This window comes from Castanea sativa, chromosome 8, assembly GCF_040712315.1.
Source record: "Castanea sativa cultivar Marrone di Chiusa Pesio chromosome 8, ASM4071231v1".
In the NCBI taxonomy this organism is placed as follows: domain Eukaryota; kingdom Viridiplantae; phylum Streptophyta; class Magnoliopsida; order Fagales; family Fagaceae; genus Castanea; species Castanea sativa.
Genome location: NC_134020.1, coordinates 49872033 through 49886999, shown reverse-complemented (window position 1 = coordinate 49886999; position 14967 = coordinate 49872033). Strand labels below are relative to the sequence as shown.

Below are 14967 nucleotides of genomic sequence, written 5' to 3'. Positions count from 1 at the left end.
GTGTTTTTTTTATATATATTTTTATCTTGAATGGATACGGTTCTTTCTTGGTGGCCTCTAGGAAATAACAAATCCCATTTCCTGTTTTGGAATAGGCAAGCATGGATCTGTGGACATGGCTAAGTAGTATTTTTGATAACTTTTTCTTATTTATTTTAAAAAGAAGTAATTTTGATAACTTTAAAAAAAAATGTACAGACACATGGGTCGTTATAACTTATGTAGCATCTCATCACATTAAATAAGAAATTATTATAATTTTGGCAAAGGTTGGATCGACCATCAATAGGGCCTGACCCAGCAAAATCCATGGTAGCTAACAAATTAAAGGGAAACTCTTCATTTTCTTCTTCTTTCGATAGACAATGGGTATATATTTATAAATTACTCACCCTCCAAAAATCAAGATGTGCATTATGCACTCCTTATTAGAGCAGAAATTGGAGAATCTAAAATAATGGCCTATTGAGTTCAATCTTTACACGATGAAGTTCAACCGACATAACAGTCTCACTGCCCAAAGGATACAAGAGGTAGAAAACATTTATTTTTGGATATGAAAAGTGATTTTCTAAAAGTGATTTCTCTCTCTCTCTCTCTATTTTTACAAATATATAATTTTATAATTTTTGGTTTTTGGTTTTTTTGTGTGATATTATTCTTTTTTGAAGTGGTCCATATTCTTCTAATTTTTATAACTTACCATTGATATTACTCAAATAATTTTTTTTTAAAGAGTTTCAATCTATGGCGTCCGCTTCTGATGATAAATCTTTATCATCAGACCAAGATACCAATAAGTTTTTGGTGTAGGCGGAGATTGAAATCTAGATCTCTTATTTAACCATTAGAGATTTTACCATATCTCAACATAAATTTGTATTTTCCCTTTCTTAAGTAAGCACTGAAGCAGACCGAATTGGACTGAATGAGACCAAAGTGGACCGAATAAACTGAATTGGACCAGAATGGAATGAATGGACCCGAATGGAATGAAATGGACCAAAGTTGACCAAACTGGACTAAAGTGAACTAAATGGAAGAAATGGATTGAATTGGGCCAAATGCTGAATGGTAATTAGAAAACATATCTCAAAAAATTAATAATTATTATAATAAAGTGATGTAAAACCATAATCTGTGATTCTATGTTCATGTTGAAAGTTAAAAGGGGGAAAAAAAACCTTTATTAAGAGCTTTATTATCTCTTATCTCTTGAAGTTGATAAAAATGGCATATGGTTTTTAAAGATTGGAACTAGACCCTTCAACCTAACCTTGAATACTACATTAGCATATGGATAACAAAACAGTAGTGGAATGGGATTTTTTTTTCCGGTAAGTATATACAAAAATAAATAAATGGTGTCTTTACCCAAAATGTTTGTCTTACATGTATTTTTTTTTTATTATAAAGTTATAATTATTTTGAGAAAAAATCATGGTAGTGAAAAATAATGGGCATATCATGATTGTCAAACATCCACAGCTTGCACATTAACACCTTCTCTGTATCGGACTTGGTTTAGGTCCAGTGCATCCAATGCACTGTATTAGATTTGATGGTGACACGTATCCAAAAGTGGACACATGTCACCATTTCAACAAGTCCAGTGCCATTGGATACGGAACCTAAGCCTAACCTCTCTACATCAGTCTCTTATTTAAAAAACAAAACTAAAAAAGTAACTTATGGTCTCCAACTTCTCTAATTTGGAATCCTTTTCGTGATCTTATCCCTTGTTTTCTCTTTAAGAAAGAGAGAGCTTGCTCTAGTTCCTTGTGATGTCCTCCATCTTCTAAAAGCTAAACTGTTCCCAAGTCCCATATAAGACAAACCCACGAGACCTACTAGCTAGTAAACCTATTACATACCAGAGGTAACAGAAATTCCTTCTAAACGAGATTCACAGAGAAAAAAAAAAACACAATTCTACCTCTTAGAAAGGGCAGTGACTCCAGCCTTCTTTATGGTGTCTAGTTCCAACACAAGCTATCATTTTCATAATATAAATGATTTGTTTATAGGATTTGCATTAGGTAGATTATTATTTAAAAAGTTAAAAATGTGGGACTTTTGTGCATAATTAATCATAGGACTCACACATTGTAAAGTTGTGATTTCCGTATAGCCTTTGTTGGCTTCAATTCTGTGTCAAGTTTGATTGTATTTTCTTCAATCATTTCCCTGTATATATGTGGGTTTATTTGTAAGGGATGAGTGTGAGAGATTAGTGAAGAATCAAGCGTCAAAGAAGAATCAATGCAGTTCGCTACTAGCTCACGAGAAGCTCGTGAGAAACGTAACCCGCAAAAGTTCACGTGTGAAGCACATGACTAGAAGTTGAAGAGTCATGCCAGGCTGTCATATTCACGAGTACTTCACAAGAAAGGCCATCTCGTGAAGTACCCGCAAAACTCTCTATTTGGCAAAAAGAAAAAGTGTTTTACCAAATTCTTTACCCACACTATATATACTCTCATTACCTACGAAATGTAAGGAGTGCTTTCAAAGAGAAAACCCTAGCAAAAACACTTGAGAGTTAGAGATTGTTATATCCACAATCTTCTACACATTTTCTCTTAGTTTTCCTCTACTCCTACCTCTCCATCTCTACATTCTTGATAGGTTCTTAGCCCTGTTAGGGACATATTTGATGTAATTAGCTAATCATTTGACAAAACGTACTTTACTTGTAATTGGATAGATTTATGATGGTTTAAGACTTCAAGAAACATGTTGTTCAAGTCAAGTGTTAAAACCATGCAAATCTGTCCAAGAAACAAGTGAAGAAGTGTTGTTCATTAAAGTTCAACAGATATCTTAACAGAAGCCTATCTGTCGAGGATTAATGCTGATGCTCGACAGAAGCTATATCTGTTGAGAATTACGAACTCAAAATTTTCAGATCTGATTTCATGCATATCCTTAAGTATTTGTGTAGGGTTTCTTTTCTCACAACCTTAGACATATATAAGGATTATTTTAAGAGATGTCTCAAGGTCTTCTGGTGTCCCTACATGTATATTGTTACCGGAGACATAAATTGCTCTAGTTCATCTTTTTCTCTATAGAAGTTACTATGTTTTTACGCCAAGGGTTTTGTAACCAAGGAGTTTCTTGATCTTCATGTTGATGAACTGAAGAACTTTGCAGCCAATATCTTCCTTAAGTTGGTATGTTAGTCACGTACTGGGATTCGTGCAAAGGAATTAGTTACATACTGAGATCCGTGCATCATTGGTTAGTCGCGTACTAGGATTCGTGCATTGAAATGAGAGATTGTCATTTCTCTATATTGTTACCAGAGACATAAATTGCTCTAGTTCATATTTTTCTCTATAAAAGTTACTATGTTTTTACGCCAAGGGTTTTGTAACCAAGGAGTTTCTTGATCTTCATGTTGATGAACTGAAGAACTTTGCAGCCAATATCTTCCTTAAGTTGGTATGTTAGTCACGTACTGGGATTCGTGCAAAGGAGTTAGTTACATACTGAGATCCGTGCATCATTGGTTAGTTGCGTACTAGGATTCGTGCATTGAAATGAGAGATTGTCACTACAATATAAGTCCAATTGGGTATTGAGGTAAGGGTTCAGCTGTAGGTTAGTATTAAGTACTAGGATTCTTTTTATTTGTAACCGCTTGTTTTAATAATAGTGGATTCTCGGGAATGGTGAACTTAAATTCACCCGGTGGGGTTTTGCCTGGTGGTTTTTCTCATTCTTAAACAAATCACCTGTGTCAAATTTATTTTTCGCTACATTTAACTTAGTTGGTGATTTGTTTGTGCTACCATACTATTGCATGTTAAATTAACTTAATTAATTAATTAATTTGCCAAAGAGGTCAATACATTTTTGGCCTATCAATCGCAAACACTTACCTCACCCAATATGAGTGTTGAGTCAAGTTTTGGTGCATTTGGGAAGCATTGGAAGGAGCCATTAAGTGGCGGATGTAATCGAGTTGAATAGCGGGATCCGAAAAGCTAGTAAAGACAAGACTCCAAGAAGTCCGTTGGTTGTAGGTGCTTGGAAGGCTCAAGTACATGGGGTAGATTAGTTTTAGAGGGTCTTTTATTATTCGTGTACTCCAACTTATTCACTAGTGGATCGATTTCTATTTGGAGAGTCATGAAGAGATTTTTCACCAAATTCCTCGGTTTCCTCTTCGATAATACGTCTTAGTGTTATCTTGTGTTTGTATCTCTCTTCCCAACTCTTTATGATTTTCTTTTATTGTTCATTGTGGTTGAGTATGGCTTAGAGTAGTGTTACCGGTTTATTGTGTTTATTTACTCTTATTCTGCACTTTGATAAGTTAGAGTAAAAGCAATCTACCCGTAATTTTAAAATTGGGATCTGAACAAGCATTAGTGTTTTCACACTAATTGAGCTTTCAATAAATATTCCAATGTAACAAATAATTCAAAAGTATCTAGGTAGGTACTCACACTCTTGAAGATTTTAGAAACAAGTAAAAGATGGAAAAATTAAGACCATGTTTGGTAGAGTAGTTAAACAACACATTTTCAGTTTTTAAACAACATTACACACTTTTTCACACACTTTTTCACCTATACGTATTTCAAAAAACCACAAATAACATTACTTAAACTCTTATACCAAACGGGCCCTAATTCATTGAAAATCCAAATCAGTTGGAGTGCCCTAATTCAGTTTATTATTTGAAGAAATTATTAGTTCATAATACAAGCATAGTCTGTGTCTACTTTTTGAGAAAATTCTTGAACCAATGGGCTGAATGTTTTGGGTGTCTTTTTAACCCATCTTTGTAGTCTACATAGTTGATTCCAAATCGAACGGTGTAACCTGAACTCCACTCAAAGTTGTCCAACAATGACCAGGCAAAGTATCCCTTTACATTAACGCCATCCCTATAACATAGAAAAGAAATCAACGCCAGTTAGATTGCTGCGGGGAGGGAGAGAGAGAGAGAGATCTATGGATATGAAATCTATTTTATTTTAGATTGTTATATAATTATATTATTTAAAGACTGTTTCATTGGTAAATCAAACTTTCTATTGTTAATGTTAAGTACTTACTTGATAGCACTAAGAAGGTACCAAAGATGGCTATGGTAATACTCAATTCTTTGGTTGTCAGCAAGGGCTTCCTCAAGCGACAAAGTGGCATTATTGAACTCATCAACTCCTATAAATATAGTTAGGAGAATTTAGCATCAAATGGAAACCTAATAATTTGGGCTTATAAATAAATAAGTTAGAGGAAATTACCATTCTCGGTGATGTAAATTAGTGGATTATGGTACTTCCTCTTTGTGTAGAGCAAAAGATCTAGAATTCCCCTAGGATACACATAGAGCCAACTTGAAGCAGCCTGCGATTATTTAGGGATATTAACGTAACTACATAAGCCTCAACACGATGTGCTTTATTTTTAAATAAAAGAAAAGAAAATAAAAATCAAATTTTGGTTCCATACATGTTTGATGCTATATTGCTCAACCCATGATGCAATAATTGAAGAGACTATCCATGTGTAATTTTAGTCATATCAATTTTTTAATGAATTATGTGACTTGTTTAAATAATAGACATGAATAGTCATATAATTCTCCACAAAACGAATTGGAAAAGATAGATTCAAACATGTTTAGAAATTAGAACCAAACTTTGTTTGTCGTATAAATTGAGTTGCATTGAGTTGGTAAAATTGATAGTTAAGGACCTTCATTAAACTAAAACAAAAATGTTGTTTCTTTTTTTTCCTCTAACTACTAGAACAAAAATGTTGACATGTATTTAATTGGCTAGTGCATATACCGGAGCACCAATGAGTTTCCCATTGCGCGAAGCTGCGAAAACAAGAAAAAATATGTTCTCGTTAGTATTCCTATATTAGATACATAAGAAACTCAGAAGCATGGCTTCGAATGTTGAATTTGTACTTACCAGTAAGATTAGCACTAGAATCTGTCGCGTAACTTGCTTTTAAACCATTTGGTTGAGGTGCATAAGCTGCATAATAAGCAGTATAGTAGTTTAATCCTATAAAATCAAATGACCCTTTTACTAGCATGGACTGCTCTTTGGTAAACTTGGGTAATCGGTCTTTAACGAGAGATCGCATGCTATGTGGATAGTCACCATTTGTCAATGGGTCCAAAAACCTGCAATAACAATGGAATATTTAACATTTATGCTAAATATTGATCTGTTAAATTTGTACATACATAACTTGAATAAATTTGTACAAGCTATGTGGATGTAAAAACTTTTGTATATTTATTAGAACTTAAAAAGAAATTTAGTTCTGTTTGGGATTTTTTTTGTAGGTAGAAATATTTAAGTTTGTCAAAGGGTAAGGATTAAATTATATATATAAAATGTAAAATGAAAACCAGCAAGCAGAACTTACCATCCCAGCATGAAATCAAGGGCACGTTGTGCCGCATTCTGGTTGTCGTTCGCATTAGAGTATGGCACCATCCAGTGACTCACTAGTGTTATCCCTATAACACCTTTCTGTGCTGCCTGCATGTGAATTGTTAACATTTTTTGAGACACTCAGAGCTTATGCTTGAGATTTTCTATATTTATCAAAGTATTTTGATAGATACATTAAAATTTTAACCTATGGTATCAATTTCATTATGATTGCTCATATCATCGACTAAGACACCATTTGATTTTTAATGTAGGCAGGATTCAAATCTTAGATCTCTTATTCGATGGTAAGAGATTTTATTAGTTAATTTAACTAAACTTAACTTAATCATATTTAGAAATTGACATTCATGTGGTCTAAGAGATACTCATTATATCATGTGCAATGAGTATCTTTTTAGAGTAATAACATGGAAATATTGGGTTTCTTTATTTTAAAGTTTGATAAGTCAAACCTGATATTTTTGCTTGAACACTTTAACCGCAACTGCATGAGCAAGCAGCTGGTGGTGTGTCACCAAATATGGCTCTGTTCCTGAATTCCCCCCAGTGCAATTTAGATTTTGCCAAGCAGAACATCGACCAGGTGCTAACTGCCCTGTTACATAACCACCATTGCTGAAGGTATGTGGCTCATTTAGTGTGATCCAATGCTTTACCCGATCACCAAACTCCTTGAAGCAAAGTTCCGCATAGTCCCGAAAATCATCCCTAAATATTAGACGTGTATGTTAGAATAATCATTACATAATTAAATTAATTTTTTTCCTTAGTAGTTTAACCTTTTGAGGCATATTGTAATTTATTTATTTTATCATGGCATTGAGATTGAACCTATCTCTGCTTCAGTCTCTTATGTTATGCTCCACCCCACATTGTGCCCCACCTAACAAAGGTGAGTCTAAGACCAAAAGAGAGCAGAATTTTTTTTTTTTTGGTTTTTTTGAGATAGATAGATAGCATGGGAAAGGGAGATGGAATCTAAATTATAGACATAAGATACCATAAAATATGTCGTTACCATTTAGTTATTACTTAAACTCTAAGAGTGTTAAAATAATGGTTAAATAATTAAATTCACTTAGTATCCTTATGGGTCCTCAATATTTTTTCTTTTATCCTAAAAATGGGAGTCATTTAAATATTAGTTATGATATGATAACTGTATGTAAAAAGTCTATAAACAGATGGAGAAGAGGTGCAGATTATTTGGTGACTCAGTCACTTACACAATGTGGGGACTTAAGAAACCACCGTACTCATCTTCTAAGGCTTGGGGAAGATCCCAGTGGAAAATTGTCACAAAGGGCTTTAAACCTGCATTCATTAATGGAAAAAATTAAATCCTGAATTATAAAAGTAAAATAAGTTGATGATATGATGAAATTTTAAGATTGAATCTTGACCTTTTCCTAGAAGCTCATTGATGAGGTTGTTGTAGTACTTGATTCCTTCTCTATTTACACCGCCACTAAGTTTTCCTTCTGAAATTAGACCCCATGATAAAATTGTTAGGAACATAGAAGGGCATGATTATATTGATTCAAGTCCCTGATGTATACTCAATTATACCTCATAAATCTCAAAGTAAATACTAATGCAAATAATCTTACTTGGTAAAATTCGGGGCCATGAGATTGAGAACCTGTATGCATCTAAATTCATCTCCTTCATAATCCCTACGTCTTCCTAAAACAAAAAATAATATAAAATAAAATAATATAAATAAATAAATATTTACCAAAAATAGTTTAAGTTCCTTTCCGGTTTGTAATTATTAGTTTGGCTCAATATTTGGAATAATCAAATTTTGTAAGTAGGATGCGCCTTAAAACTTCAGAAAATTCCAAACACGTATGGGTGAGGCTTCATTTTCATTTTATGTTATGGTCATCAGTTCATGTACCTTGTAGCGATGATATTGATCCACAGCTACATCTCCATTACTTCCATCTGCTATCTTATCTGTAATTTCATCACAAATCTTATATTTAGAAGATGTAAATTTTGTTATGCCTTACTTTGAGCCACAAGTCAAACTCGATATGATCCTCTCTTTTTTTTTATAAGCCAAAATTAATAAAACATAAAAAAGAATCACTTTAATATTGTATTTATCTTCCTTTCAATGCTAACAAGAGAACAAATACACATAAAATAAAATAAAAAATAAAAAAACAAAAATACTCATAACAAAAGTTAAATAATGCATAAATTCTTATATTTACACATTTATAGGTGAACTTTAAAGTGTGAAAAAAGATTTTTTAAGTTTTTGTGAGAAAAACAAAACATAGGCAAAAAATAGGAAATAACGAAACCAACAAACAGTGAAAATGTGAGATAGGATTAACATTTAACACAGACTCAGAAAAAACAAAAAAAATAAATTATTTAAAAAATCCATTTGAAATAAAGTAGGCCAACTCATGTGATCCACGGGTCGGTTTCAAACTTTCTCATGAGTCCAAAAATTCTTATCCATACTCTTTTTTTATCGGGTTAGTGTCAATTTTGTCCGGTCTAAAAAAATTTGGTTCAACGGAGAAGTCTTTGTCGAAATTTTATTACAGCAATTTAGCAGAAATGCAATTTCGTAGCTTTCATCTATGTCCTCTTCTCCCCCTAAAGCTGCTGAAACCACATGGTTTGATTTCTGTAAATCTATTTCTCCTTAAAGTCAAAGCTTTTTTGCTTTAGTAAAAACATATAAAACAAAAAATGAGTCCATGTGAGGACACTTCTCCACCAATTACAACTCGCCACATGGACGAGTTGCGTCACAAGTTGCGTCACAAGTTGTTGCACCAGACTTTTTCAAAAATTAAAGAAAGCTTGTGCATGTAGTCTCTGTACTCACCCACTTAATCTTTACTCTTGTATGACGTAAGAGTATAGGATTGTTTGAGCAATAATTAGACTTGTCACTATTCGAACTAACAATTCTTAAATTCACGGGTGTGATAGATCATAAAGACTTTCCTTCCATAACCCTACTCTTACAAATGACTATATTGTGGCAATTATATGATCGCGAAAATGTTTGGGTAGTCATGGTAAATAAATAGTATCTAGAGATGAGGAAGGAAGCTAGAAGAACAACATAATTTTTCAATGATGTTGACTGTTAAGTGAGTTTTGTGTAAGGGAGAAAATTCAATATATTTGAAAAATAATAATAATACTTAGCGTTAACTCAAACCTCAGAATAATTTCTGTATTTTACTCAAAAAAAAATGAAATGAACTTATTTATCGTAGGTAGTGTTATTACACATGGTGTGAATCATGAGTTCAGTGCGTAACTTTTAGAGATAAGAGGGTAAGCATATGTATAGTGTGAGTGGAGAGAGAGAGAGAGAGAGAGAGAGAGAGACACCTGGATATTTATGGGTGTAAGTATCCCATATACTTGGTCCTTTACCTCCTTCCTTTGCTGCACCTTCATACTGAAATTCAAACACACATCACATATACGTTCTGCATATTATCTCAGACTCTCAGGACACTTGAAGCAAAACTCCACTAGATATTATACAAACATGTGCAAAACCAAGGACTTACCTGGTAAGAAGCCGACGCTGTCCCAAAAATGAAACCGGCCGGAAAACTGTTCCGGTTGAGTGAAGCAGTGACATTTCTTGGTGCAATAGCAATGCTATGACTCAAAGAGCCAAGCAGAAGTAGGAAGCCTAAGAGTTTATAGCCTTGAAACTCCATAACTGATATCTTGGTTATTCTAGGTACCACCTTATGGCCTTTTATAGAGTAGCAATATATTATCGAATTGATTACGGAACTGAAAAAACAAAAAAAAAACCAGGAAAAGGACAGGCGATGGCACACGGTAAATCTTATCAGCACTTGAAATTATTATATGGCTTTTTTAATAAAATCATTGTCAATTAATAACCTCCTGTTTATCTTCTCAAAAAAAAAAAAAAAAAAAAAAAAAAAAAGAGGAAAAATTACAATTTAGGGGTGTTTGGTAGAGTAGTTTAAGTTATGTTGTTTGAGTGTTTTTTATATACGTGTGAATGAAAATGTGTGTGAAAATGTGTGTAATATTGTTTAAAATGTATAGTCGTGTGTTTAAATACACTTGCCAAACACTCCCTACTCATTTATAGTTTAGTCGAAATTTAAGTTGTCAATCTGTGGTTTGAAATTTAATACTTTACTCACCTGAGGTTAGCAAAATAGAGTTAAACATGTAATTTTGCTCCACTTTTATGTTTCTCTCCTCCAAAAATACAAAAATAAAATAAAAATACAAGATCAAAAACTTTTCATCGAAACACTTGCATGCATTATGGAATTTCAAACCACAAGTAGGCAAGTTAAATTTTGGTCAAACCTCAATTACCAGAAGTCACCTTGTCATAGCTACTCCTCGATTTCTACCCTTTTTCCCCGCAGTTCCCCTATTATTCGAGTTTTTAGAATTCGAACGATTGTTTTTTTTGGCGACTGAACCTGAGATCTTTTTCTCAAGCTGCCTACCTACCCTTTTGAAGGGATCAAGTCATAACGTAGTTCTTGAACTACTGCACCCGCGCATACCTCTTCTTGCTTACTTCGCTAGCAAGGTCTTCCCAACAAAGACCTTAACGTATCCGCCCTCGTGAGAAGATATTAGGATTTGAAATCCCTCTTCCTCCCTCTGTTTATTCTTAGTCGTCATTCTTCCACTCTTGATCCTCCCCGCAGTGGGCGAATTTTACTTTTTATAAGCTAGCCAGCCTCCCGGTTGCATTATACTCTTCTTTCGCTAAGATTTCCCTGTAGGTTTGCCAATGGAACTCCGTCTCCATCTCTTCGTCTTCGTAAACTAGCGTGAGTCTTAGTACAACTACTTGGTTGTAATCGATATCGATTTTATACTACTGCCGTTTTCTACCTTGTTTGGAGTTATTTCAAAGTGCCAGGTTGCGTAATCCATCTTGTTTGGTTATTAATTTCTCCATAAATTACAATGACAAAAGTTCCATTCTTGCTTTAGAAGTTGTTTTTGCCAAGTGATCCGTTCGGCTCTTCGAATGCAACGACCTCTACTTTGCTTTCTTTCTTCTTTGTTTTTCTCACTTCTCTTTTCTAAGTTAGGTTTCTTCAAAGGGATTTTGCAAAGTCAATAATGGAAAGAGAGTGTAGCTTATTCTTCTTTTTTTCTTTGAACCTATAGCTTTGCCAATCTCTCCCGAGGTTGATTAAGATTTCCATTCTACCGGTCTCATTATTATCCGTCACTAATCTGTGTCTTTAACTCAAGGCGCACCGTCCGTGCTTTGTGAAAAAGATTCCTTTTAATAGGTCTTCATCCTCACTTATTGCGTGAAATAGTCTCTCTTTTTCGAATTTTAGATATGAGTCCATATAATCTTTGCAAAAGCTTCTTTCTTCTGGATCGAGGAGATAAGGGATAAAGTACCCCTCGCAATAATTATAGTAAAAGTGAACATGATTTGGTGTCGTACTAAAGAAGGCGAAGGGGGAATTGCACACCCTTATTCTTCGAAGGAAGCCCCAAAGTGTTGCGATAATCCCGCCTTCATCTAGATCATGTATATTTGATGATAGTCTCATCCTTATGTACCTTGCTCTAAAGGTCACGATCTCTCATGCTAGCTTGTAGTTTGTTGGCTATCATTACGATAGGCACATTTGCTTTCTTGTGAAATACCCGTGAATCCTTTGGGTTGAGTCACATCGCTGCACTAGCCTTAGAGAACTCCCAACACGGTAAGGAAATAAAGCCATGACCCAACTTCCAAAATAAGAGATCTACGACCAACCTTCAAGTAAGAACATAAATTCCAATCAAATAGGAAGTAGTGCATATAAGAAGGGGAGACTACCTAAGAGTTCATTCAGGAGTTACCTCTCGGGCTCCCCTCATTGGTGAGGCGGGGGGATCCCTTACGCTCATAAGTTCAATAATAAAAAAAATGACAATCTCATTTCTTGCTTTACTACGCTATTCGTCTAGAAGCCCGAAAGACGAAGAACTAAGGGAGGCGTCTTCACTTTAGGTTTAGAATAGGAAGGAGTTGAAGAAGTCTTTCTCTTAGAAACAGCGTCTTTTTCGCTTAAAAAAAGCTCTTTAAGCAATCCACGGGGAAATCTTGAATCTTGGCAGGTAGCCGGTAAACCGGACAAAGTTTGGAGGGATCGCCTCACATACTAGATCGGGAAGCTCGGGAACGGGATTTTGGTATTTTATACTATGCTAGAAGAAGATCGTGCAGACTCTAGACCTATAGTATGATTAGTCCGATAGTGCCATAGCACGAGAGACTCTGCTAGAAAATGGAAGTCGGTCTTTCCGGTCCTGTGTCACTATTATCGGTCTTTCTGGATCGGGGTTAGCGGGCTTGCCTCTTTCTTTCTTATTGGTCATAAGAAGCAAACAAAAATAGCACTACTAGCTATTGAACTCCAAAAAGTGCCAAAAAGGAAGACTTTTTTGACGGTAACCCTCGATATTTCCAAAAAATTAGATGGTTCCGAAAATAGAGTGTAAATATCTCTATCTCACGGAAAGGAAATGCCCATGATTCGGTTGACACCAAAACCCTCGATTTGCGCACGAGGCTGTTTGAGAGCCCCTCTTTTGCCATGGACTAAGCTTGCCCTTCCGCCCTACTATCCACGCGCGTAACACCAACTTAGCTCGAAAGTGTACCTGGCGAGGTTTTTTGACTCCCACTCCAAGCACTCGTCTACTCGGAAAACAACAAAAACAACTCCCATCAAATCAACGGCCCTTGTTGGCCGTTGGCTTTGACCAGATTTGTTGATGGAAGGTCCTTGTTTGCTTTGTCATCCGGAGGCACAGGGGTCCCAAGGAGTGTTGATTAATAGGCCCCAATAGTCTTATTGGAATAAAAAGGTCCTCCCAAAAAACCATGCAAGACAGTTGAATAAGGTGAGTGAAACATTTAAAATGGAGAAAAAAGCCTGGTTCGAAGGGATTCGAGGCCGGTTATCAATCCGCTTCCCACCACGCGAAGTTCAAACCTCGCCGGAGAGAGAGAATTAGTTAGAATCTATCCTAGCGTGCTCTAAACCTACGTCAACTAGCTACTTGCCTCGGGTAGCTTGCTTCATTGCATTCATTTCGGGGAGGAAGAGGAATCGGTGGTAGCTCGAGGCTTTACACAATGAAGACGAAGACTGTATTTCGGCAATCTTTTAATACGTTTTTGTCGGAATTCCTAGTCGAAGGGATCGATCTCACAACCGGCTCAGCGAAAGGCGATCCGCACATAGCCGTTAGATTAGATCCGGACTTGAAGATCTTTCCTATGCTATGAAGGTGGGAATGACTAGCCACGGATTCGCAGGCGAGAGAGACGATCCTCCCTTCTTAAGTCAAAGAGACGAGTTGATATTGGCATCTCTAACAGAAAGAGAGAAGATAGTAAGGATTTGTGATTAGCTTAAAGGTATCGGGCTGCTACTAAGCGAAAGGTCATTTTTTTTGAGTGATTACCGAGCGAAAGGCCCATCTCGTCACCTAAGCCGGAAAGAGAAAGAGTCAGATTTAGATCCCCGAATTCGAAGTAGTGAAATGAAAATAGAACTTAATCAACTTCTTCGGGGGACCCTTGAAACTGGTTCAGTGGGTGTCAAATTTTAAATCCAAGTAAGCAACTTAAATTTCAGCCAAATCACATGTGTATAAGTTGTAATTTAACCCAAAAAAAAAAAAAACCTCCTGTTTACATTAAATTCTTTCAATGTAACTAAAAATAATAATACAATTAAAAATTAAAATGGTTTTTTTTTTTTGTTAACAATATCTTAATGAACTTTATTTGTAAAGCATTTTATACAAGCATGGTTCAGAATTTCTTTTTTTAGAGAATCGTGTACAGAATTTAATAGATGATTTTTTTTTTTTTTTGAGAAACACACACACACACACACACACACACATATATATATATATAGGGGAAGGAAGATGAGATAAAGGAATACACTCACACGCCAACACCAAAACTGCATGCGGCAGTCAATGTCGCCGAGCAAGTGATAAACTTTTTCTCAGTATCACACCTTACTGATGTGGGACTACTCAACAACACTAAATATCTTTTTTTTTTTTAAAACACACACACACATACGCCAACACCAAAACTGCATGCGGCAATTAGGGTCGCAAAGCAAGTGATGAACTCCTTTTCAATATCACACCTTACCGATGTGGGACTACTCAACAACACTGCGTATCTTTTTTTTTTTAGAAACACAGACACACACACATGTATAGAGGAAGGGGATGAGATAAGAGAATACACTCACAAGCCAACACCAAAACTACATGCGGCAGTTAGTGTCACGGAGCAAATGATAAACTCCTTCTCAATATCACACCTTACCATGTGAGACTACTCAACAACATTGAGTATCTTTTTTTTTTTAGAAACACACACACACACACATATAGGGGAAGGGAGATGGGATAAGGGAATACACTCACACACATACACACATATATATATAGTGAGTTTTTTTTTTTTTTTTCCAGA

General features: G+C 35.3%; 1 protein-coding gene across 1 annotated transcript; it reads right to left on the bottom strand.

The window, feature by feature from the left end:
• Nucleotides 1-4643: 4643 nt before the first annotated feature.
• LOC142607504 (beta-glucosidase 12-like) lies at nucleotides 4644-10195 on the bottom strand. The gene is made up of 13 exons (XM_075779024.1): nucleotides 10001-10195; nucleotides 9816-9885; nucleotides 8344-8402; nucleotides 8051-8126; nucleotides 7844-7921; nucleotides 7667-7754; nucleotides 6893-7148; nucleotides 6409-6524; nucleotides 5943-6160; nucleotides 5814-5845; nucleotides 5265-5367; nucleotides 5073-5181; nucleotides 4644-4901 (listed from the first exon to the last, which is right to left on the bottom strand). Exons 1-13 carry the CDS (start codon nucleotides 10154-10156, stop codon nucleotides 4733-4735), a joined length of 1530 nt encoding a protein of 509 aa, XP_075635139.1. The 5' UTR covers nucleotides 10157-10195; the 3' UTR covers nucleotides 4644-4732.
• Nucleotides 10196-14967: the final 4772 nt, after the last annotated feature.